General features: G+C 43.2%; 1 protein-coding gene across 1 annotated transcript; it reads left to right on the forward strand.

Annotated features, from left to right (window-relative positions):
* Positions 1-6010: 6010 nt before the first annotated feature.
* Positions 6011-14613, forward strand: FCGR3A (Fc gamma receptor IIIa; the record flags this gene model as incomplete). The annotated part of the gene is made up of 5 exons (XM_082832948.1): positions 6011-6059; positions 6753-6773; positions 7321-7578; positions 10473-10727; positions 12438-14613. 5 exons carry the CDS (start codon positions 6011-6013, stop codon positions 12626-12628), a joined length of 774 nt encoding a protein of 257 aa, XP_082689074.1. The 3' UTR covers positions 12629-14613.
* Positions 14614-24977: the final 10364 nt, after the last annotated feature.

Below are 24977 nucleotides of genomic sequence, written 5' to 3' on the forward strand. Positions count from 1 at the left end.
ACCTCTGTGTGTGTGTCTTATTCTGTGTGCATTTTCCATCTGTGTTTGAGATTCAGTGTCTGTGAACCTGGGTATCTTTCTTAGTATTTTTTACTTTCCGAGCGCCTTTGTCTTTCTCAGTTTTCCCCCATAGTTTTAAGAAAAAGCCTACGGATGATGCTAGCCCCTAGCTGTTTGATTCTTCCCAGGGGAGGCCCCAGATATAGTGGAGCAGATATAAGCCATCCCTATCATGCCCTGTCTGAATTCCTGACCCATTTAATCCATGAGAACAATAAAATAGTTATTTTACACCATCATGATTACTATTTTAAATTTTGGGATGGCTTGTTACACAGCAGTTGATAGCTGGAATTCTCGTCCTGGGCTACGCCAAAGATGACCAGGCCAGCCTGCCTCGCACACTCCCTCTCCTGACTGTGTCTTGGATGACTTCACTGAACTTCTTTCTACCTGCCTTCATTCTAGTATTTCCGCAATCCAACTGCACCACTTTGGAGGTTCTACAGGTGGCATAACCTACCTGCATTCCTGCTCAGGACTGCTCTCAGCAAGCTAGTCAGACAGCCGTTGGCCTGAATACTACTGAAGAAAAGTTACCAACACTGAGGATTGGCCTAGCTACAAATCCATAAACTTCAACCTCTGCTGGGCCCTTGGCATTGCTTGGCAATCCTTTTACATGTAAACTGTCAACTCCTTCTCCTATTCACTGTAATGGTCATTCTGAACCTTCTCTGGTATCCTTAAGCCCCCTACTATCATCACCTTCACCCCCTCTTTCTCAACAGATGACCGACCCCTTACCCAAAAAAATCAAGGCTAGCAGATACAAACTACTTTAACGTTGTTACTCAGTATCTGAAAATAGATTTGCATGTGCATCTTTCTCACCTCCTGCTTCTAGCTCAGAGGGAGAGGTGTTCCATACCCAGTTCAGAACCAGCTCTCCACCCATGTTCTATTCTCATGTCTTTAGGATCTGCTTCATCAGGTATTCCCTCCTTATCACGCATCCAACTTCTCCCACTCTGCTGACTTCTTCCCAAAGACCCGTAAACAAGTTCAAATCTTTACTTAAAACAAAACAAAATCTCCCTTTTTTTCCTTGACCCCCTCTAGTTACCATCTTCTTTTTTTTTTTTAATTTATTTATTTTTGGCTGTGTTGGGTTTTCATTGCTGCATGCAGGCTTTCTCTAGTTGCGGCGAGCAGGGCTACTCTTCATTGCGGTGTGCAGGCTTCTCATTGCGGTGGCTTCTCTTGTAGCTGAGCACAGGCTGTAGGCACGCAGGCTTCAGTAGTTGTGGCGCACGGGCTTAATTGCTCCGCGGAATGTGAGATCTTCGTGGACCAGGGCTCAAACCTGGGTCCCCTGCATTGGCAGGTGGATTCTTAGCCACTGTGCCAACAGGGAAGTTCATAAGTACCATCTTCTAATTCTCCTTTCTTACTGTATCACTCAGGGCTCTTGATAATAAGCAACTGTATCAGATTCTGGATATATTCAGTTGAAAGAAAGGAATTTATCGTGGTGGGGGAAGCGGGAGGTAGATCAGCCTATCCCACTGTTGGGGTGAATGGGACCCAACCATCTCCCTCTCTTCTAAGTGAATCTTGCTTATGAGTGAATAAGTCTCAACTATTCAGAATTCAACATCCCAGAGACAAACTGGCCAAGCCTAGATCACATGCCTGCTCTTTGACTTTCTGTATTAGTCAACTCAGCCTGCCATAACAAAGTACCACAGACTGGAGAGCTTAAACCACAGAAATTTATTTTCCCACAGTTCTGGGTGCTAGAAATCAGAGATCAAGGTGTTGTCAGGGTTTTATTTTCCTGTGGCCTCTCTCCTTGGCTTATAGATAGCCATCTTTTTAAAAAATATTTATTTTTTGGCTTCATTGGGTCTTAGTTGCGGCACACAAGATCTTTCGCTGCAGCGCACGGGCTCCAGAGCACATGGGCTCTGTAGTTGCGGCACTCAGGCTCTCTAGTTGTGGCACACTGGCTTAGTTGCCCTGCAGCATGTGGAATCTTAGTTCCCTGACCAGGGATTGAACTGGCGTCCCTTGCATTGCAAGATGGATTTTTAACCAGTGGACCACCAGGGAAGTCCTGATAGCCATCTTCTTTTTTTCTTTTTTTTTTGGCTGCATTGGGTCTTTGTTGCTGCACGTGGACTTTCTCTAGTTGCAGCGAGCAGGGGCTACTCTTTGTTGCAGTACGCGGGCTTCTTATTGTGGTGGCTTCTCTCGTTGTAGAGCACAGGCTCTAAGCACATGGGTTTCAGTAGTTGTGGCACATGGGCTCAGTAGTTGTGGCTCGCGGGCTCTAGAACAGGCTCAGTACTTGTGGTGCACGGGCTCAGTTGCTCCGAGACATGTGGGATCTTCCCCGACCAGGGCTCGACCCCGTGTCCCCTGCATTGGCAGGTGGATTTTTAACCACTGCGCCACCAGGGAAGTCCGCAATAGCCATCTTCTTGTGTCTTCACGTGGTCTTCCTTCTGTGTATGTCTATGTCCTAATCTCCTCTTGTTATAACTGTACCAGTCATACTGGGTTAGAGTCCACCATAATGACCTCATTTTAACTTTAAAGTCCCTATCTCAAAATATGGCCACATTCTGAGGTACTGGGGATTAGGACTTCAACATATAAATTTAGGAGAGACACAATTTAGCCCATAACACGGGCCCAAGGTGACGGAAGGGGAGATCTGACTCCTTTGGCTTCTGTAGTAAGAAGCAATTACCACTTTCTATGGACTACTCACAGTGGGGGCTTCCCCCAGGGATACTGAGGTGCTGATAAGAAGGGGGAAAGGAGTGGATCCCCTCTGTTATGCTTTCTCTGTTATGAAAGCATAACAGAGATTCTTAAAAGGAGTAGTAACTCATTAAAACACTATTTCATTTCTACTCAATCTTCAACCAAAAGTTATCAAGTTCCTGTCCCCCAACCCCAGCCCCTGACATTGCTCAGGGAAAGGTCATGAATTGTTCCCAGATTGCCACATTGAAAGAACTCTTTCTTGAACTTTTCTACAGCATTTTATACTGTTAACTTCTCCCTCCTTGAAGATCCATCCTCCCTGGGCTGTCCTGTTCTCCTCGCTTCTTTAGCCCCTCCTACCCAATCTCCTTTGTCAGCTATTCTTCCTTTACACACCCTGTCAAAGTTGCTGAGTGTCAGGTTTCCTCTCCCCCTCCCCATCTCTCCCCTCACTGTTTTCGCCTTCCTTCCCCTCACTGTTCCCCTTTTTTCTCACTCAATACTCTTAGAATCAGAGAGATGATATTTATACTTCATCTTAACCTAGGATCTTTGGATGGGCTTCACAGGCAGCTTCTTAGATTATAGGGAAAATGATGTGTATGTGTGCATTTTTTCTTGGGAGAGGGCCTAAAGCTTTTATCAAAAGTTTAAAACAGGGCTTCCCTGGTGGCGCAGTGGTTGAGAGTCCGCCTGCTGATGCAGGGGACACGGGTTCGTGCCCCGGTCCGGGAAGATTCCATATGCCGCGGAGCGGCTGGGCCCGTGAGCCATGGCCGCTGAGCCTGCGCGTCCGGAGCCTGTGCTCCGCAACGGGAGAGGCCACAACAGTGAGAGGCCCACGTACCACAAAAAAAAAAAAAAAAAGTTTAAAACATCAACCATGTTGGTGTCTCCTAAATCTTCTTCTGTCCAGACCCTTCTGAGTTCCAGAGCCATAAGTCCAACTGCCTACTTGGCATCTCCACCTAAAATCACCACCAACCTCCAACTCAGTGTCAAAAGCTGAGATCATTATCTCCCTCTCCCAAAGCCTGCTCCTCTTCCTCTAGTTCTTATGTCCAGGAAATGTGTCACCATCCTCCTGATCATCCAAATCAGAAAGCTGAGCATCACCTAGTCCCTCCTTCTCCATCATTCCTTATTGCCAATCACTCAGCCACATCCCGTCCGTTCTACTTTCTTAACATCTCTCCTAGATGCTTCCATTGCATTTTCACTTTTTTATCAGAGAATCTCCTATCTTTCAGCTAAACTGTTAAAATAACTTCCCAAATTTTCCCTCCACCTTCAATCTTTCTCCCCTCCAACCTGTTTCTTGGACTGTGTCATTTCCCAGCTTAAAACCTTGATGAGCAGTTTTACATTCTGTAAAAACTACTGTGATAGCAGTTCCAGAACATACAAGTTGTTCAACGTGACATACAAAGTCCTTTATGATCACCCAATAAATATTAATTGAATGACTAGACTATTCCAGGCACTGTGCAATATGCTGGGGATACAATGATGAACAAGAGGAACAGATTCCCTACCCTCAAAGAACTTATAGTCCACAAATGTGATGAGGACTACAAAGGAGAAGCACAAGCTCCTGAAGGAGTACAGGGGATGGGAGTGTCACAACTTAAGTCAGAAAAAGAGAGAAGGCCTCAACCTCCTGTGTTGCACTTCTAATAGTCATCAACCGGTATGGTTCCAGAGGTGGAACCAACAACTCTATATGCATTATTTCATTTAAACCTCACAACAGCTCCTTGGGGTTAGTACCATTTTTGTTAGCCCAAGTTTAGAGATATGGAAACTGAGACCTCGACAGGTTAAATAAACAGTGGAGTCGGAATTCCATCCCACACTCACCTGAAACACAGCCCTCATAACCCTTTAAGAGCCTGCGCTTCTCTCCTGCAGTACTCACGAATCCTGTGGAGCTATACCCAGCTCTGTAAACATGCCAGCCTATTTCACTCCAAGTCTCTGCTGATGCGGTTCCTTTTGCCTGAAACGACTATTTCCCTCAAAAGCCTTCCTGCTGAACACATAATTATCTTCTGTGATCTAATTAAAGTGTTCTGTCTTCCACGTGGACTCCTCCCCCAGACAGAATTAGCCACTGGCTTCTTCGTGCAGACACAGAATTTCAGAAGTACTGTCCTAATCCCTAAAGCACTTCAGATGCTCATCTGGTAGTTTCCCCTTAAGAAGCTATAAATCCCGGGGAATGATAACTGATGAACTCTGTAATCTCAGAACCGTGTGCTGTGGCTGTCATTTCAACATTAGGGAAGAGAAGAAGGGAGGGAGTAAAGAAAAGGATGAGGGAGAAAAGAAAAAGCAAGCGTGGAGACAAACACTCCAGCCTAAACTAGGCCAAGACCATCTGTCCTTCTTTTAAAAATTTGCACTTTAACCTATCACTGTAAAATTAACACATACCACCCCAACACACTCAGCTGGAGGATTGCTCAGGAAAACCTGCAGAACGTTTCCCATCCTTCTGCTGTCCTCCTGTGCTCTCCCTCCTCTCCTTCCTGCCTAGCCCACCCTCTCAGCAGCTGGCAATTCCTCCCTCCATTTGAAGGCCACAGACAGGAAACGAGTCAACAAGAAAATAAAACCTCAAAGAAGGAAAACTGAAGTGAATGCCTTGCACCACATCACGTTGCAGAAAGCCATTTCAGTAGCAATGAACGACAGAGAGCGCTGAGGGGTAGCCACCTTTCACCTCGGAGATCACAGAAAGCCCTGAAGGTACTCTTCCTGTTTTAGGTTTCCCAGATAAGCATCTGAAGTACTATAGGACGGAGCCTGCATTTCCAATTTTAAAAGAAAATGTTGGTAGAGATAATATTGGGGTGAGGGACACTTCTAATGATCTGATGATTTAAATGACTGCTTTCTGTAGCAGGCCCCGGCTGGGTGGAGATGGGTCTGGGCCAAGCAGGAGAGTGAGAAGTTTTGAGGTAGAACAAGAGACCCCCTGAGGGAATGTCCTCCTTATTGAGTCTCATTCCCAGGGTCCTGTTGTCCTGTTCGTGTCAGGGTGGATCCCAACCAGAGAGGTTGGGTTTCATTTGTCAGCGTTCAGATTCAGGAATCAAATCACATTTCCAGAAGAGGAAACTGATGAGTAATAGGCTTGAGGGGTGGGGAGAAGGGCTGTTTATTTCCTCTCTTCAAGTCAACTAGGTCCCCTTAGGGCTCTGATATCTGTGGTGACTTGTCTACTCCAATGCACAACATGTGGCAGCTGCTACCACCAACGGCTCTGCTGTTTCTAGGTAAGTCAGAATCACCCTGCCTGGGAGTTGAGCTCAAGATGCCCTGGGTTCAGCAGACATCCCTTTTCAGGCAAGGGATGAGACCCCTACCAAGGGATAGGACCCCTTACCATGTCTATAGATCTAGATTTAGCTTCTAGGACTTCTAGGATTTAAGCTTCAAGCGTTAGAGATGTGGAGAATTGCTGGCCCTGATTTGGGCATAATCAGGAGGTGAAGGGGGACGTGAGGTCTCCGTTACTTCACCCCTCTGGGTCTCAGTTTGTCTATCTATAAACTGAAGAGTATGGACTAGATGGTCCTGAAGGTCTGTCTCTTCCATTCTCACATTCCAGTGCTCTTCTCTAAGTCTTTTAATTTCCTCCCTTTCCAGGGGACTTGGGGTGAGGTTGTTTTTATGGTTTGATTCAGGGATATTTGATCTGCACCCTTAATCTGGGAGTTCGAACGGGGACCACAGAGTAAGGGAATGGTGTTGAAAACAGGGGTTTGGGTGGACAAGGGAGTAGGAGGCACAGACATCGGAGACCAGAGGACAGGCAATGGGAGAGCTATCCACTATATTTATCTTGATTCTTGGGAACACAGGCCTCCCAGGGCAGAGGTGGGCAGGGGAGTTTAAACTCACTCCACACTCCAGTCACCCTGATCTCTGCTGCTACTCAATATCTGTTTCACTCTTTTTTCTTACAGTTTCAGCGGGCACGCAAGCTGGTGAGTTTGCTTCGTCGTCTTGGATGGGTCAAGTGAGGAATGTAAATGTGCAATAGCCACAGGGTATTAGGAAATGTTCTTTGCATAGGAAGTTGCTGATGTGGGGCTGGCAGGGGTAATTCCCCCAACACAGTAGGGCTTGGCCCTATGCTTCTCTGGCCAATTTTGCTCAAGATAAAGAGAGACCAAGAAGGAGGCCAGGGCTTCCCCGGTGGCGCAGTGGTTGAGAGTCCGCCTGCCGATGCAGGGGACACTGGTTCGTGCCCCGGTCCGGGAAGATCCCACGTGCCGCAGAGCGGCTGGGCCCGTGAGCCATGGCCGCTGAGCCTGCGCGTCCGGAGCCTGTGCTCCGCAACGGGAGAGGCCACAACAGTGAGAGGCAAAAAGAAGGAAGCCAAGCCTCTCCAAGCCAATATGCTCAGACTGAGTGCTATGCTGAGGCTGAGTTGCCAACTCTCGGTTCGCAATGGGTTTTGAGCCTCCCTGGGAATGCCAGTGTAGGGCTGGCTCATTTCCTGCCCTTATCTACATTCTCTTGACTCCTCAGCAGAACTCCCAAAGGCTGTGGTGCTCCTAGACCCTCAATGGGACCGGGTGCTCAAGGATGACCACGTGACTCTAAAGTGCCAGGGGGACTACCCTCTTGGAGACAATTCCACACAGTGGTGGCACAATGGGACTCTCATCCCAAACCAGGCCTCCAGCTACTTCATCACAGCTGCCAAAGTTGAGGATAGTGGAGACTACAAGTGTCAGACAGGCCTCTCCACACTCAGCGACCCGGTGCAGCTAAAAGTCTACATGGGTGAGTAGGTGAAGGGGAAAAGGGAAATCACCAATAAATGGTAAAACACGAGGCCCTGAAAGACTTGGGAAGCACCAGAAGATGATGTTCCTGGGGCTTAAAACTAAGATGAGATGATCTGTAGTCCTACTGAATTATATCAGATTGTAGTCCTAGCTATAAGTAGGCCTTAGGTAAAAATTCAAAACCTGGGGCTTCCCTGGTGGCTCAGTGGTTGGGAGTTCGCCTGCCGATGCAGGGGACACAGGTTCGTGCCCCGGTCGGGGAGGATCCCACATGCCGCGGAGCGGCTGGGCCCGTGAGCCATGGCTGCTGAGCCTGCGCGTCCGGAGCCTGTGCTCCACGACGGGAGAGGCCACAGCAGTGAGAGGCCCGCGTACCGCAAAAAAAAAAAAAAAGTCAAAGCCTGGCATATACTACAGGGCTGCTACACTGCACAGTTCCAGGAATCAATATTCACATAGAATACATACAGCATGAATGGTGTCATCTGAAGGTCAGGGCATGACACTGATGCTCAATAATAGTTACTGAATAAATTAATGAATCCATTTTAGGACCACAGTCTCCTCACTCTCAGACACACAATGCCCTAAGCTACCCCACAAGCCATCCCTAATTCACCACAATCTCTCTCTCTCTCTTCCCATCAATGCCACACTCAAAATATACACTTCAGCATAAATTTGGCCATGTGATAGCTCTCCTAATAGAGATATATGTACACATTCAGGCTGCATATTCATCATGGAATCAGTCTTTGTGTATTAACAGAATCCACTCATTAGATGCAAGTAGAAGAAGTATTTTGGAGGCAAGAGATCTCTCCTGGTGTCCCTGAAATCACACCACATAGCCCGGTACCTGCAGCGTCACCTTGTTAAGCCTGACTCTATTTTCATGGCTGCCCCATCTGTATATTGTATGTGAGTGGAACAAGTCTGGAGGGGAAGGAGGGCCTAATGAAGGTGGACCTGCAACAGAATTCCATGGAATCTGAAGCTGCTTTTCTTGGCTTCTTTGCCTGACTGTGTCACTTAGCTGACATTGTTCTCAGTCTACAGAGTTACAAAGAGGAATGTCTATTATCTAGCTAGGTGAGAGATAGATGGCCACCTATGATCAAATAAAATGGGGAATTACCAACAGGAAGCAATAGACAAATCATATCTGGTAGTTATTAGCTTGTCTTAAACTTGGCTCTAGAAACTGACTTTAGAAGTCTAATCAGTGAGAACTGTTTTAAACTGTGACCAAGAGCATTAACTTCAGCAGGCAAACTCCTGATCATTCTTTAGGACCCATTTCACTTATCTCCTTCTCTGAGAAGCTTTCCTTACTTTCTTTGGGCAGAATTTCTTTGCTCCATTCTCTTTGGTCCTTCAGTCCTTTGTTCTTAGCCTGTTGTAGCACTTATCACACTGTATTGTAATTATTTCTATGTCTGGATCACAGGTTCTTTGATGTGTCTTAGTCATCTGGGTATCCCCAGTCTGCACAACATAGTAAGTGCTCAATAAAATATTAGTTTAACGAATGTACATATGGACATTCACTGAGTCCATGACAGCCAGAATGGAACAAGAATGTTCCCCCCCAAAGAAACCAGACCATACATATACATATAAGATTACATAGGTAACCCCTGTTAATATTTAAGTCCATGTTTTTTCTTTTTTTCTGAGCATACATACTTTTTGTATTCTGTCTTTTTAACTTAACATTGTCTGATGAATGTTTTCTCATGTCATTTTAAAATTTCTATGCAATATCATTTTTCGTTATTCAGACCAACTTCCTGACCACAATTTCAAGTTCTCTCTGTGTGTGTGGAGCCTGGTTACTTGGCAAGGCAGTTGTGAAAACAAGTATCTTGGTGACATAACATTCTCTCTCTCAGAGGCTGTGCTCAGTAATGAAGATGGCCTTGCTGAGACGCTGTGGCCCTTCAGGAACCACCAATTACCATCAGCACTACCACGCATGCTTTTGTTTCCCCTCCCTGACTTTTTTTTTTTTTTTAAGATTTAACTTAATTTTTTTCTTTTTTGGCTGCACGCAGGCTTTCTCTAGTTGTGGCAAGCGGAGGCCACTCTTTGTTGCAGTGCACAGACTTCTCATTGCAGTGGCTTCTCTTGTTGCAGAGCACAGGCTCTAGGCAAACGGGCTTCAGTCGTTGTGGCACCCGGGCTTCAGTAGTTGTGGCTTGCAGGCTCTAGAGCGTAGGCTCAGTAGTTGTGGCGCACGGGGTTAGTTGCTCCGTGGCATGTGGGGTCTTTCTGGACCAGGGATCAAACCCATGTCCCCTGCATTGGCAGGCGGACTGTTAACCACTGCGCCACCCGGGAAGTCCCCCATCCCTGACTTTTATATTGAGGTCTCCCTCATGATTTCTGCAGCCACTCCTGTGGCCACTCAGTAACCTTCTTCCTGACTGTCTGCAACAGTCTTCCAATATTCCTACAACTGTCCATTCCTTCTGAAGTCTACCTTTCCTTTAATTGGGCAAATCATCATTTTCTAATACAATGTTTACTCTTTGATCTAGAACTTACAATGGCTCCTTATTACCTGCCATAGCAAATCCAAGTGTAGCCATTAAGGACACTGCAAATTGCTTCTCACCTGCCTCATCACTTAGACCCTATGCTCTAACCTTATGTTTTGACCATGTGTGTGTCTCTCCCTCTCCACCATTAGACAAAAGTTCTTGGTGTGACTTGAGCTCTCTTGCAGGGCCCAGTTGGCTTTTTCCCAAAGAAAGCTATGTAAGGATGGCTCCCAGTCTGGCTTTCCATCATCCCCCAGGATCTGGGTGGTGAGCATCCCCTTCACAAAAGCTTTGCACTGAATGCTGAGGCCTCCTGGGCCTGTGTTCTCTTTGTGTCTTTCAGGCTGGCTGTTGCTCCAGGCCTCTCGGTCGGTGGTCCATGTGGGGGAGCCCATTCAGCTGAAGTGTCACAGTTGGAAGAAAACTACTGTACAAAAGGTTCAATTTTTCCAGAATGGCCGAGGCAAGCAGTTTTCTTATCAGAATTCTGACTTCTACATTCCAGAAGCAAAACTTGAACACAGTGGCTCCTACTTCTGCAGGGGGATTATCGGGAGTAAAAACGAGTCTTCAGAGGCTGTGAACATCACTGTTCAAGGTAAGAGATGTGCAGAGTGCATCTAAAGGGCCCAGCACACCATGTGTGGGGACTCTGCCTTCACACTGGGAAGATGAGTTGGGAGGAGATTGCTGACCGTCCCACAGACGTCTTTACAAGGGTCATTCACTCTGCAATGTGACAGCAGGTGCGGAAGTCACATTTCCTCCCCCATAAATATGCCTGTCCTTACCTCATTCTAACTATATCCATAATGTTATCTGTCTCTATCATGCTGGCCCATCATTACCTGTTCTCCTTTCCCCTCCAAGCCTCAAGTCATAGCCAAAAGCGAAGCTGGCAGTAGCGCCTCACTTTCTCACAGAAAGACCCATAACCTGTGTTCTGGCTCTGCTGCTAATAAACCATGTAACTGTGGCCAGTTAGACTCTCTGAACCTCAGTTTCCATTTCTGTAACAAAGACATGCTGACCTTTATTGGGCATCTTTCAATGTGCTGGACACTGTGCTGAGTGCTTCTTCACATGCAACTAGTCTGATGATCATAGTAACCCCTCACAACAACATTAAGAGATCGGTAACATTGACTCTACAGATGAAGTAACTGGGTGGAAAAAAGGGAGGGGGGTAATTAATGTGTCTCCAAGGGCACAGCAAAGATTCGAAGCCTGTATACTGAACCACCAGTTAAAATGAAAGGATTGGACAGGCGCCAATGTCCTGTGACAGAATTTTGAATTCCACTAAGTCACTTAGAAAACATCTCCAGTCTCTGTAGTACCATCCTCCAGGGTCAGAGATCCCCTGCCACCGTGCTCCTGGACTTCCTAATTTCACAAAACTTCCACCTGTAATCAGACTAAGACGTTTGTTGTAAGCAATTTACATGTAGTAAGACAGCAAGATAGCCACACATCTTCTGCGATTTTAACAAAACAATGCCATAATTTGTATAAAAAATAACTTCATCACAATTTAAATTGAAAATAAATACTCTCAAATAGAGAATGAGAAAGCAAATAGTAAAGAAAATGGGGGCAAAATGCCAACAATTAGTAAATCTAGGTAAAGAATATATGAGAGTTATTTATACTTTACTGGTAACCTTTTTTTTAAGTTTGAAATTAAATCAAAATTAAGAGTTGAAAAAATTAAGACTAAAAATCCACTCTAATGTTACCAGTTTATAGACTACAGTGAGGAATGACTTTAAAATAACAATATTAAGGGCTAAGAGGTTGAGAACAAGCAAATTCTACCTCTTTCCATTTTGGGTTATTAGTTACTGAGCCGTGATAAAGAAATATTATCAGTTTTCTGACGGTAAGTAGCAGATTTCAATGGTTCACTTTTTTTTTTTTTTTTTTTTAGATTTCCTTTAGTGGGGTAAAAACAATGAGTATTATTTTGAGACACAAGAGAAAGTTACTGAATTAAGAAATAGTGTTCTCACACCAACTTAAACTTTGACTACTTTCAGAATTTCACACAAAACCCAGCTACAACCTACCTTGCTCAACGCTATGTCACATACCTCCATCAAACAGGAAAACACTTTTGCTCAGGTAGCATTAAGATCCAGACTCAGTGGGAGGAAGCTATGGCTTTCCGCCAGACTCCCCCATGTTCCTTAGAATCTGTCTCTTAGCAGGTGTCAGAAAGACTTTCCACCGATGACCTCACTGTTTATTCCAAATTTCTGCCTTAACAAATGTCATTTTATTCTCATCCCTCTGCTTCTCCTATTAGGTCAAGAAAAGCCACCCACCAGCTCATCATTCTTTCCACCTTGGCACCAAATCACTTTCTTCCTGGTGATGGGACTCCTGTTTGCAGTGGACACGGGACTGTATTTTTCTGTGAAGAGAGCCCTTCGAAACTCAAAGGAGGACTGGAAGAATGGCAAAGTCACATGGACTCAGGGCCCTCAGGGCAAATGAGGGCAATAAAAGCAGCATCCCCATCCCACGGGGGTGATAAAAGAAGCATCTCTGAACCTCTTTCTAAATTCACAGCCCCACCATGCCCAACAGGCATCTCTGGGAGCAGCAGGAAAATTACACCTCAGACTCCAGGCTGAGGGTCCTTCACCCAACTCTGTTTTCTCTTGTCTCCTATGGAAAGGAAAGGACTGTGATCTTCAAGTGCCAACAGTGAAACCCCAGTGAGCAGCTGCGTTACCAGGAATAGAAGTCTCAGAGCGACATGGATGCTTTCTCTATTCTAACCATTCCGTCCCAGCAAAGCAACAATACAGACTCTTGATGATTACCCTTGATGTATGAATATTGTCCTTAAATAAATGGATATGTAAATAAGAGAATTCCTGGTTGAGAACCAGCTGGATAGTAGTCTGCATCTGTTGCTTCAGGGCTGGCTGCCTTCAAGGCACCCTAAAACTCCTTCTAGACAGACTGTGGGTATGTCTGGGGGGTCTAGGGGAGACAGCAGAACCATTGAAGGGGGTGGCTAAGAAAGAGCAGGGTAGTCCAGGAAAGACCAGAGAAGACCACCACCTGGGCTGTCTTCCTAGAATATGAGCCATGGTAGATAGAGGTAAAAGGAAATCACAGAGGTGATGTCGAATAGAGTTTTTCAGGGGAGCCCATGTCAGAATTGGGATGGTCTGCAAGTATACAATGATCAGCCCTCTTAATGTCATGAGTAGGAAATGGTCCAGGAAGGGGTGTAGGGGTTGGAGGATTTAGAAAAGAAAGCACAGAATAAGGCCATTGGAAGGAGAGCAACATTGTTGTCCCGGATTAAGCTCAGTGAACAGAGATACCTCCGCATCCAAACAGAGAAAGCATGAGAAGAAGTCAACCACAACTGCACACGAAGGAATGGGTAGGAGGTGAGAATGCTTTTAGTGGGCACAATAGTGAGAATTAGAGAGCAGTGGCAGGGACTATAAAACCAGTTTTCCGTTTTAGTATCTAATTCAGATATAGCTTTGATCACATCATCCTTTAATCAAATGTTGGATAACCAATATTAAATGTACTGAACTCTACTGAGTTAAATTAGGAAACTTTGAAATCCCTCAGCATGTCAGTAACAATGGAGTAGAGGCGGAGAAGGCAATCACTGCTTATCACAGTGACAAGCTATCTCTCTTTGTGTTTCAGAAGTTTTAAATAGAACCATTTCTTGATTTCAGTAAGGCATTTTACAAGATCCTGCTTCTACTGTCAGGCAGAAGATGGAAAAGCCATGGTAATAAAACAAGAATGAAAAAAATCCTTTTTTCCTCCCAGTGTCCAAAATTCTATCAGTGAAACGGAGCAGGACCCAATGGTCCTTGTCCCGCATGTCCTCTGCCTGCCTTTTGTCTGTGGAAAACCTTTAGCCAAAGAATAAGTTTAATCAGAGAAGTGAGAAAATGCAGAAACAAAGGAAAACAGTCAAAGGAGACCAAATTATAATAGTTTAGTCATTAAGCGTAGTCAAGGACCTTTAGTTCCTTCTCAAAGGCTATAGATAATATTCTGAGCCATTTCCTGTGAGGTGTCTTATAGTTACTGAAACCCGACCCGGTGGAAAGAGTTAACTACATGATGTCCAGATTGTAGCCATGACAAAATTCCACAATTTTGGAATTGTGGGATTCCAAGAATTGGAACTGCCACAAGAATTGGAACTGCCAGAATTCCAAGAATTGGCCTCACGGAAATGGGAACAAACCGACCCTCAAACTGAAGACGAACCGTACTTAAAACAATCGAGATGATGCTGCTTAGACCACCCATGACCAATTTCAAGATGACTGTCAGAGCTGACTGTGCTGTTTCTGCAAGTAGCCCCCTCCCGCAGCCTATAAAATCTCTTGCCCACTGATTGTCAGTGAGGGGAGTCGGCCTTTGGACAGGGTCCACCCCTCCCCCCAGGTTGCTGACATCCAAAATAAAGCAAACTTTCTTTTCCACCAGCCTTGCCTCTTTACTAGCTTTTGAGCGGCGAGCAGCCCGACCCCACTTTCGGTTACATAGGGATTAGTTTGGGTTGATGAGGAACCCCTCTCGTCTCAGCAACCATCTCAGCACAACTCATATGAAGTAGTCAGCTTGCTAATTCACCAAATCTTGTTGGGACAACGGGGCAAAGGGAAAATTTCATAGGTGGTATTGGATAGGAGGATGAATGAGAATGAGAATTAGAGGTAGTTTTAGAGCATGGTGCAGGAAAGAGCTAGGAAGGAGTTGGGGCCTGGGCAGAGGTATCTGGCCAGCCTAATTGTGTCAATTATGAGCTTTATGCCAAGACAATTCAAGCCTGGTATAGGAATATTAGATGAGATTCAGACATCAGACAAGGGCATTTGGAAATGCTGAACATTCAGCTCACATTTATTTAGTATTTACCATGTGCCAAGCTTGAGTTTAGGTGCTGAAGATACCGAGATGAACGACCCAGGGTCATTCCCTGGAGGAACTTTCATTCTTAGTGAGAAAAAAAAAAACACGTAAATAAAGAGAGAATGGGGCTTCCCTGGTGGCGCAGTGGTTGAGAGTCCGCCTGCCGACGCAGGGGACACGGCTTTGTGCCCCGGTCCAGGAGGATACCACATGCTGCGGAGCGTCTAGGCCTGTGAGCCATGGCCGCTGAGCCTGCGCGTCCGGAGCCTGTGCTCTGCAACGGGAGAGGCCACAACAGTGAGAGGCCCGCGTACCGCAAAAAAAAAAAAAAAAAAAAAAAGAGAGAGAGAATGAAGAAAGGGCTGCAGAAAAGAGGCTTAATTTTTGGTGTTGTGGTGATGGTGATGGATGACTAGGAGTTTGCCAGACAAAAATGAGAAGCACTGAAGGCCCATATGGGCAAAGATTCAAAAGCCAGAGAAGGGGGTCAAGAAAGTAGTTTGGTTCTGTTCAAGTCTAAAGAGTCAGTGAAGGAGAGGAGAGAGTTCAGGGGCCAGATTATGAAAGGCACTGCCTTCCAAGCTAAGGAGGTTGTAGTCTACCCTGCAGGCCATTGAGGGATTTTAAACAGGTCTTTTCTAAAGAAAGCCTCTCTGGCAGCTACCTGGAGGCTGGAAAGGAGAGGACAGCTGAAGACAGGAAACTGCCTAGGCGGCTAGGTAGTTATTGCGGTAACCAAAGGGATAAGTATTGAGGAAGTAAATGTCAGCAGGGTGAAGAGGAAGATGGTTATTCAAATATTAAGAAGGTAGATTCTCCGAAAATTGGAAACCAGCAGGACGTAGCATGACTAAGGGCCCGGGGTCTGGAAACGCCCATTTCACAAGTTAGGAAATACAAGTACAAAGGCAAGGCAGGCAGATGTTGGGTAAAAGATTTCAGTTTGGGATTACAGATACTCACTTCCTCTGGCTGGTAAGTATTTTTAAAGCATCAGTTTCATGATGCAATTTTAGTAGAACCTTACTTGAGCAAGTAAAAAATTGTATTGCTAGTTGCAACCTTAATCACGTAGACTCGAAACTTTTAGCAGAACACGTGGTAGAGTGGACGGAACCCGAGTGGAGTGACACTGACAAGTCCCGGGATTCAAAATGGCCGAGGTTTCATTGCTGGGTGGGCTCAAACCACCAGCCTTTCGGTTAACAGCCAAACGCACTAACCCATTGCGCCACAGAGACAGACAGCAAACTTTAGTTTACTGACAAATAACCCCGTAGTGTTCTCTGTGTCTTCAAAGTATTCTGGTTGAGGCTGCCATAGGAACCGATGGAGCCATCACGTCCCAGCGCACCAGGACACTTAGTAGCCCCGAGAGAAACGTGTCTTTTCCCCTAGGACCTGCGCTAGCACCTGCTAAGATCTGGGACAGAACTCACTTTCTACCCGGAAGATGCTAAGAAAACGAGAGCAGCCGAGAACGAATGGACGAAGGGTCTTTGGGGAACCCAAAATGAATGCTCTCTGTGGGTTCACGAGTTCACTTGGTTTTAGCTCTGAGAAGTATATCAATATACTTTTTTGCTAATCTAGACAATTGATGCATTCATGTGTACGTGCGCGAGTGTTAACTTATAATAAGCTTATGATTGTGAAATTTTAAAATACTGCATCACATGTCCCATCATGTCCGGCAAAATGTTATATCTAAGTAAGGAAGCGTAACATAACAAAATTAATCTTCAACCCCAGCTGTTTTGAAAGGTTTCTACTAGCATATTAGGCACCCAGACAGGACACAGGATTTATAAATGCCTGTAATTTAAGGACTTTCACTCTGACATAATCCACATCCAACTGCCCGAGGCCCTTTTTCCAACATAATCAACCTAGGGATTCTGGTCAGTGCTGGGCCTAATAAGTTTCTCCTCTTCTCTACAGCTTAGAGAGAAGCTCCTCTCTTTGTTCTCTTCTTAACAGCCACGGGCTTCGTCAATCACATCACCTCCACCCCAGGCATACCCAACCCAGCTACCACACCGGTTCCTGGCCACACCCAAGCACACGTAAGCAGCCATTTTCTCTGTTGCCCAAGCCCCAGGGCGCCTCTGAACCCTCCACAAAGAATCTTCTTCTTCCTTCTGCACCGCCATCCTCTTAATTAGTGGGTTCCAGTTTAGGTGCAGGTCAAAGTTTTCAATGATTTCCAGTGAAATGAGAATACACACAAATATAGAGATGTATGTGCATAAATATATGTGTGTGTGTGTGTGTGTGTGTGTGTGTGTGTGTATCTCAGATAACTTTGCTAAATGACCTCTAAGCTGGCATTGCTTTTTCACACTTTAAATTTTTGTTTTTAAATGTCCTTTCTTTTATAAAATTATGATGAGGATAGATGATAGTTGATGTGGTTGTGATTGTTTTATCAATTTCCTAACTTGGCAAAATAAAAAGTTAGCAACCCTATATTGGTCACCAGCATTTGGGGGGAATTTTTACTCCTCTGTGAAGTCCAAGTTTGGGAGTCACTACTCTCATCTTCATCTCCTTTACTGGATTGGCTGCAAAAACTAAAAATAACTTTCAAGTTTATTCTAAATATATATATATTTCCTATGCTTCACTTTGCATGTACACATTACAGCAATCCAAAAGAAGGGGGAGAAAAGAGTCAAAGAAAAACTGAGGCAAAAAGAAAGTACAAAATGGGGTGGTAAATAAATCCAAAATATATCAGTAATCACAATAAATATAACTGGAGAAAACTTGCCAGTTAAAGACAAAAGTGGATTTTTAAAATACATTTTATTTTGTTTAGAAGAATGACATTAAAACATAAACAGAAAGACTGAATGTAAAAGAATTGCTAAAGATATGTCAGGAATATTCTAACGAAAAGAAAGTTGGTAGTTGGTATATAGCTATATATCAATAATATCAGACAAAATAAAGTTTAAGAAATAATGCCTTACTAGGGATGACGACGGTCACCATATGCTAATAAAAGATTAAACTCACGATGAACATATAATAATTCTAAACACATATGTATCTATTAAAATAGCATTAAAATATAAAAGCAAGAATTATTATACCAAGAGGAAAATTGACAAATCTATCACCACAGTGGGAGAATTCAACATACTTCTCTCAGCATTTGATAGGTCAAGCAGAAGGGAAATAAAAGCATATAAACACAGTTAACAAGCTTGATTTAATAGATATATATATAGAGAGAGAACTCTGCAACCAATAATTATTGGTTATACTTTCTTCTCAAATGTACCTGGAATATTTATGGAAATTGACTTCGTATGAGTCCATAAAACAAGTTTTAACGTACTCATGGAATTGGCACTACTACAAATGTATCTTTGAACAGAATGAAGTTTAACTCAGAAAGCAATTACTGTACAAAAAATAACTCTTGAAAACCTCACGTATTTGGAAATTTTAAAAACACCTGTTTTTAAATAACTCAAGGATCAAAGAGAAATTGAATGAAAATTGAAAAATACTTAGAGAGTAGTAATAAAAATATAACATACCAGAATTATCAAATGCTCAAGGTTGTACATGTGCACTTGGGAAAAGGAATACTGTACTAACCATCAATGTTTAGCATATGTGTTAAACAGTATTTTCTGTTAAATCTGTTAGAACAAAAACAACAGAAAACTTCTGAAATGCAATTAGTCCTGTTACAATGAGGGAAATATATAGCTAGTAACTATTCTGAGTGGTCAGTGCCACACCAGTTGACCCCTCAGAAAGAATCATCCTCTGGGTTCTGCTTTGGCTCTCCCTAGACACCCCAGAAACCCACCCCATACCACTGCTAGCCAACTCTAAGTGACTGTAGGCAGTCACTTCCAAGGAGGCCACTCAATGCCTCCCAACCTGCAGGTCTAATTTAAGCCAGCCTACTGCAGGTCCTGGATATAGGTCCCTGTCCCTGTACGTCTCCCAGGACAGGGCTACCTGAACCATGGTCCAGTTAATAAGTGCCCAGTGTTTGGCCCCCCAAGACAGTGGCTACCCACCACTACTCAGTACACCTCTGTAGTCACCCTTGTTTGTGGCCACTTGTGGGAACTGCAGCCTCCACGCAATCTTGGCACCAAGAGAGTCAGGGAATAACAGAGAGAGCAGGCAGGCAGTAATAGGTCACAATGAAGGCATCAGCCAGGTGTTGTGGCCTCTGCTGGCACTCTGGCACTGGAGCATAAGAAAAATCGGGGGCTAAGGGATGACTGAGGTGCACCTGTTCTCTTTTTCCATCCATGTTTTATTTCACCTTCCTTTCCTGTGACGAGGTTTTGTTTTTGTTTTTGTTTTTTAATCCCAAACATCCTCCCACCATGGGCATTAAAATTTGTTTTAGTAATAAAATGAATAATTAATGCTTGTGCATTGCCAGGCACCATTCTAAACATTTATTAACTCATTTGGGAATTGTAATTATCATCATTATCCCCTTTTACAGATGAGGAAACTGAGACGGAGAGCCAAGATTCAAACACAGGAAGTACCACAGAGCCCATGTGTTTAACCACCACATTATGTTGCCTCATCCAGCCTGAATGGCTGAGGTCAACCTAATTATACATGTGATTCCAATAAATGATTTTTGTATAATACAGATAACAGATATATAAAACCTTAGACAATATTTTAAAGGCTAGAAAAAAATGTTAATAAAATTGCTGTTAGTTCCACAGAAGATGACAAGGGATTCAGTATCAACACCCATCCTTTCCTAATTTTAGGAAAAAGTTTTCTGCTTATTGAGACAAGTTACCTAATGACTATCAATTTATTGGAAAGGGATTGGAGGAATTTGATGGATTTCTCCTATGTTAAACCAGGGCTCAGGTAGCAGCATCATCTAGCTAGTGACAGCTGTATAAAACGAAACCAACAATTATTAAAATCAGCTAATTTGGAGATGAGTAAAAAGATTTAACATAGTGTTTGCCCTTACATTACCCGGAAATCAGTTTTATAAGATACATAAACACACTTATCTATATATATAATTAAAGAATAATAGAGAATATTTGAAACGTATATTCTTGTAACTGTTTTAAATCTTCAGAATTCCTAGCTCAGTGTTTCAACATAAATGAATTCCATAAAAGTAATATTTAGTGGAAAAATGCTAGTTGCAAAAGAATACATACCACCTGCTACCAGTTGTATAAACTTTAAAAGTGTGAAAATACAAATAATATATTATTTGATAACACATACACATGTAGTGAAACTTATAAAAGCCAAAGGAATAATAAATATAAAATCCAAAATAAGACTCCTTATTGGGAAGGAGAGAAATGCATCAAAGAGAGAAACATAGAAGGCTTCTTCTGTTCTGTTTCTTTCTTGAGCAGGGTATTGAAATACAGAGATGCTCATTTTATTATTTTCTACATTTTATATTTATAATGTGTTGTTTTGTGTGAATTGTTTTGTTAAAATTTAATCTTTGTTAATGCAAACTAGCCTTTCTGCTTAAGATCTGGGAGGAAGGGGCTTCCCTGGTGGCGCAGTGGTTGAGAGTCCGCCTGCCGATGCAGGGGACACGGGTTCGTGCCCCGGTCCGAGAAGATCCCACTATGCCGCGGAGCGGCTGGGCCCGTGAGCCATGGCCGCTGAGCCTGCGTGTCCGGAGCCTGTGCTCCACAACTGTGAGAGGCCCGCGTACCGCAAAAAAAATGATCTGGAGGAAAATAATAGCATTTAAGTGGACAATGAGAGAGAAGCAAAAAGACTTTATCCCCATATTTATGGACAAACACCAGATCTAGATAGATTACTTAGATTACTCTCATTCAAAGATGAGCACATAGAGTTCTTAACTGCAAACAAGATAATCTACTCTAGCTTGTTTAAATACAAAGTATTTATTGAGGGGTACAGATAATTAATGAGGCATTGGGAAAACTGAAAAAACAGACTCCAGGCCGACTTCCAGGAATAACTCCCCCAAAACTACTCTGTATATTGGACTACCACACTATACAGTAAAAACTGCTGCAAAATAAATTTAAAAACTTTCACAATCTCTAGTTCTATAACAAAGCAGTAGTAACCACTATTTATATCAGCAAAATTATATTCCTGCCTCTCTCCCATGTAACTCCGCTCCAAATCAAAATCTCACTAAAGTGTATCTGTTTGGTGAAAGTAAATCATATCTGGAACCCCAGTTGCAGAGGAATCTAGAAAATATAGTTCGGCTTTCCAGCCACTACAGCACAGGCCACTACAACAATGCCAGAATGCCATTGGAATAGATGTTGAACAATTCAATCCACATATCCACTGCAGTGAGTAAACTGAAAAAGCAAAAATAAAATAAGATCAACGCCAAATTAAAATAAAAGCAAACAGACTTCCCAGCTCCACCCTCAGTATGGGACTTTTAGGGTTTGAGGGGATCGAAAGCTCTAAAGAACTAGGTAGTAGTGGGCTACGGCTGTGGTTATGGTGTGATAAGCTGTGGCAAGGGTCTGTGCATGTTTTTGTTCATAAATGACAACCTGTGGGGGGTGGGGAAAGGGCTCCAAGTCCTTGTGTTGGACTCCTCCTCCCGACTTCCTGTGGAAAAGATCCAACCAGTGTAATAGAGAAAAGTTTGTGTCATCCCAGTCATCCTCAATATCTAAGAGAAAGCTTGCAACCTCCTGGATTCGTGATTAACATCTCATGATCCAAGGTGGGTCTGCTGTCAATCTGTTTTGGAAATCAGAGCGGGACATCACTCACATAGCTGAATATCAAAAATCATGTGCAGGAAATGGCACAAAGGACAGCAGAGTAAAAGAGTGTAAGCCTTTGACTCACAATCAGCTACAATATCCAAAAGGAAGCTCGATATCTTCTAGTTTCACCACTGTTTCATGGATCCAAGCTGGGGCTGGAGTCAAGGATGTCCCAGAGTTTTTGTTTTGCTTTGTTTGAGGAGGATGGATGGGTTAGTACACATCAACGATGTCAAATCACTGATTTCAAATCAGTGATTGGGGGGTGGGCTATCGGATAAATTGAACAGAGAACCATCAGGTGGAGGGATGGGTAGAGGTATGGACTTACCTTATGTTATATCTCAAAATAATTTCAAAAAGTATTAAAGAGATAATGCCAAAAAGTAAAAACGAACAAAATTACTATGAGAGAATAAAGGTTAAAAACTGATCTGATATCGGGGTGGGAAAGACTTTTCTATGTATATAAAAAGTTAAGAAAGAAACTACTAGGAAAAATATTTGACTACATGAAATTAGAAACTTCTGAACTTCAAACATTATGAATAAAATTTAAAAGCAATTCCACTTTCCATAATGGAAGAATAGTTTTCATAGGACTAACCATTCCACAGATAACAGTGATAAATTCTGGACAAAATATTTAAAAAACAATCTGTTTGAAGGCACTGAAGAGCAATTAAATTAGATAGAAAATAAAGAGGATTCAAGCCTTGGAAGAAGTAACCACAATGTGTAATATCTTCACTCTGAGGGCACTCACCAGTCAAACCCTCAGGCATATAAACTCATGCTGAAAACCAGTCTTATACCTCATGCATCAGGGTAGAGTTTAGAGCTGCCAAATTGGCTGGAAATTAAAGGAGTAAATTTCAGAAAGGAGGGAGCATCATTAGGGAAAAGCAAATCCACAGATGAATCACTTGTCATGTATTTGACTCACCCTTGAACCTGATATGTACTGATTTGAGGGAGGCCAGGGTGAAAATAATAGCTGGAAGGCTAAAAGACTCCTGAGCAGAGATTTCAAGAACTGCCCCACCAGAGGAGGACAAAACACTGGAAATGACATAGATGTTCAAAAATAGGAGATTAAAAAAATTACGGTGCAGCCATATAGTATAACACAATGAAGTCATTAAAGTAATGTTTTAGACTAATATTTAATAAATATAGAAATATTCACATGTTTAAGTAAACATTCAAGTAGCTTATAAAAACAGTATGTACCGTATGATTCCAACCTTGCATTTTAAAAATGCCAGAGATAAACATACAGCAAAATATTAATAAGGATTTCCTGGATGATGAAACTATGAGTGCCTTTTATTTCTTCGTGATTTGCTTATTCTCCATATTTTCTATAAGGACTATATATTACCCTTATATTCAGGAAAAAATATTATCTTTTAAAAATATAAATATATTATCTTTTTTAAAAATTAGCATATACTATGTACCAGGTGCTAGTGCAAGGCACTACTTCGAAGGACTGTAGGGCTGCAAAGCGTCTCAAAAACTGTACTTTGGGGCTTCCCTGGTGGCGCAGTGGTTGAGAGTCCACCTGCCGATGCAGGGAACACGGGTTCGTGCCCCGCTCCGGGAAGATCCCACATGCCGCGGAGCGGCTGGGCCCGTGAGCCATGGTCTCTGAGCCTGCGCGTCCGGAGCCTGTGCTCCCCAACGGGAGAAGCCACAACAGTGAGAGGCCCGCGTACCGCAAAAAAAACAACAACTGTACTTTGGCTCCTCCATTTTACAGATGAAGAAACCGCAGCCCAGAGAAGTTAAATGACTTGCAAAAAAGCAAACCATTCGTTAGTGATAAACAAACAAACAAGCAAACAAAAAAAACCAGGTCTTCTGATTGTCAGACCAGTGTCTCATTTCTCTGTATCTGGTTTAGACATAAAATCTTCGTTTATTCCTCATCACCCCTTGTAGGGGAGGTTGTTTCATAAAGTTGCATACTTTCATGTAGTATGGCAGTAGAAAGAGTGTGGGCTTGAGAATTTAGGCTGTCCCCTACTGAATAGCAATATACACAGGAGGAAGAAAGAAGGGCGCCTAGAGAATCGTCTATAACAAGGAGAAGGAGAAGATAAGAAAGGTGGAATCTGGAATACAGGGCTTAAGGCAGAGCCTGAATCCTGGGTTGCTCTTCCAGAGGGCAGCAGGAAATAATGGGGATGGGAAAAGAAACACTCAGTGGTAGGCCCATTCAACAGCAGATCAGGCGGATCAGGATTAATGATCCAATGCATTTAACGCAGAACCAGGGTCAAAACAACCATACCTACCAGTACTCTTGCCCACCATCCAGGAAATTCACGTGCAAGAGACATTCTCTTGGAGAGAACCCAAAGTTGTTTAAGATTAGTTTTTGTCTCGGCAGTGAGAGAGAACAAAAAAGTTCTTCCATCTCCCCATCTGGGAATCGAATCTCCTACCTGACAAGCCAGGCCAGGCCACTCACCAGTATGCCGACGAGGAAGACAACAGTAGAGGGTTTAAAATCATTGCTTAGGAAGTTACTACTAAACTGCCATAGCAATTTATTCCTTGAAAGACGGTTGGTTGCTGGTCAAGTTGTTATTTTACTGTACCTAGACTGTCACGTTGCAACTGAAACATAATGGGAGCTCCACAGGTAGTTTAAAATTTCTAATAGCCACAGTAAAAAGTAAGAAGAAACAGGTGATAATTTTATAAATCTGACTTAACCCAATATTATGAAATATTATTTCAACATGTAACTAATACACAAATATTAATTAGATTTTGTTGTTCTTAGTCTTCAAACCGGTAAGTATTTTACACTTACAGACAGCACATTTCTACACAGATGTTAAATTTTCATTGGAAAAACTTGATTAATATTTAGATTTCATGACACTTACAGTTGAAAAAGTGGATTTACATATGAAAGCTGTTCCTAACGTACTTAAACGTTCTGCAATAGCTGGATCGAGTATCTGTTTACATTTTTACGTCGATTTATTTCAATTAACTAATTAATTTCAATTAAATAGGCTTAAAAATGCAATTCCACAACAACCAGCTCTACCCACCACCAGTCCCTCCCATCAGGAAACTTGCACAAGCCTCTTAGATAGCCTCATCCACCAGAGGGCAGACAGCAGAAGCAAGAAGAACTACAGTCC

Source organism: Leucopleurus acutus, assembly GCF_964270905.1.
Source record: "Leucopleurus acutus genome assembly, chromosome: 2".
In the NCBI taxonomy this organism is placed as follows: Eukaryota; Metazoa; Chordata; class Mammalia; order Artiodactyla; family Delphinidae; genus Leucopleurus; species Leucopleurus acutus.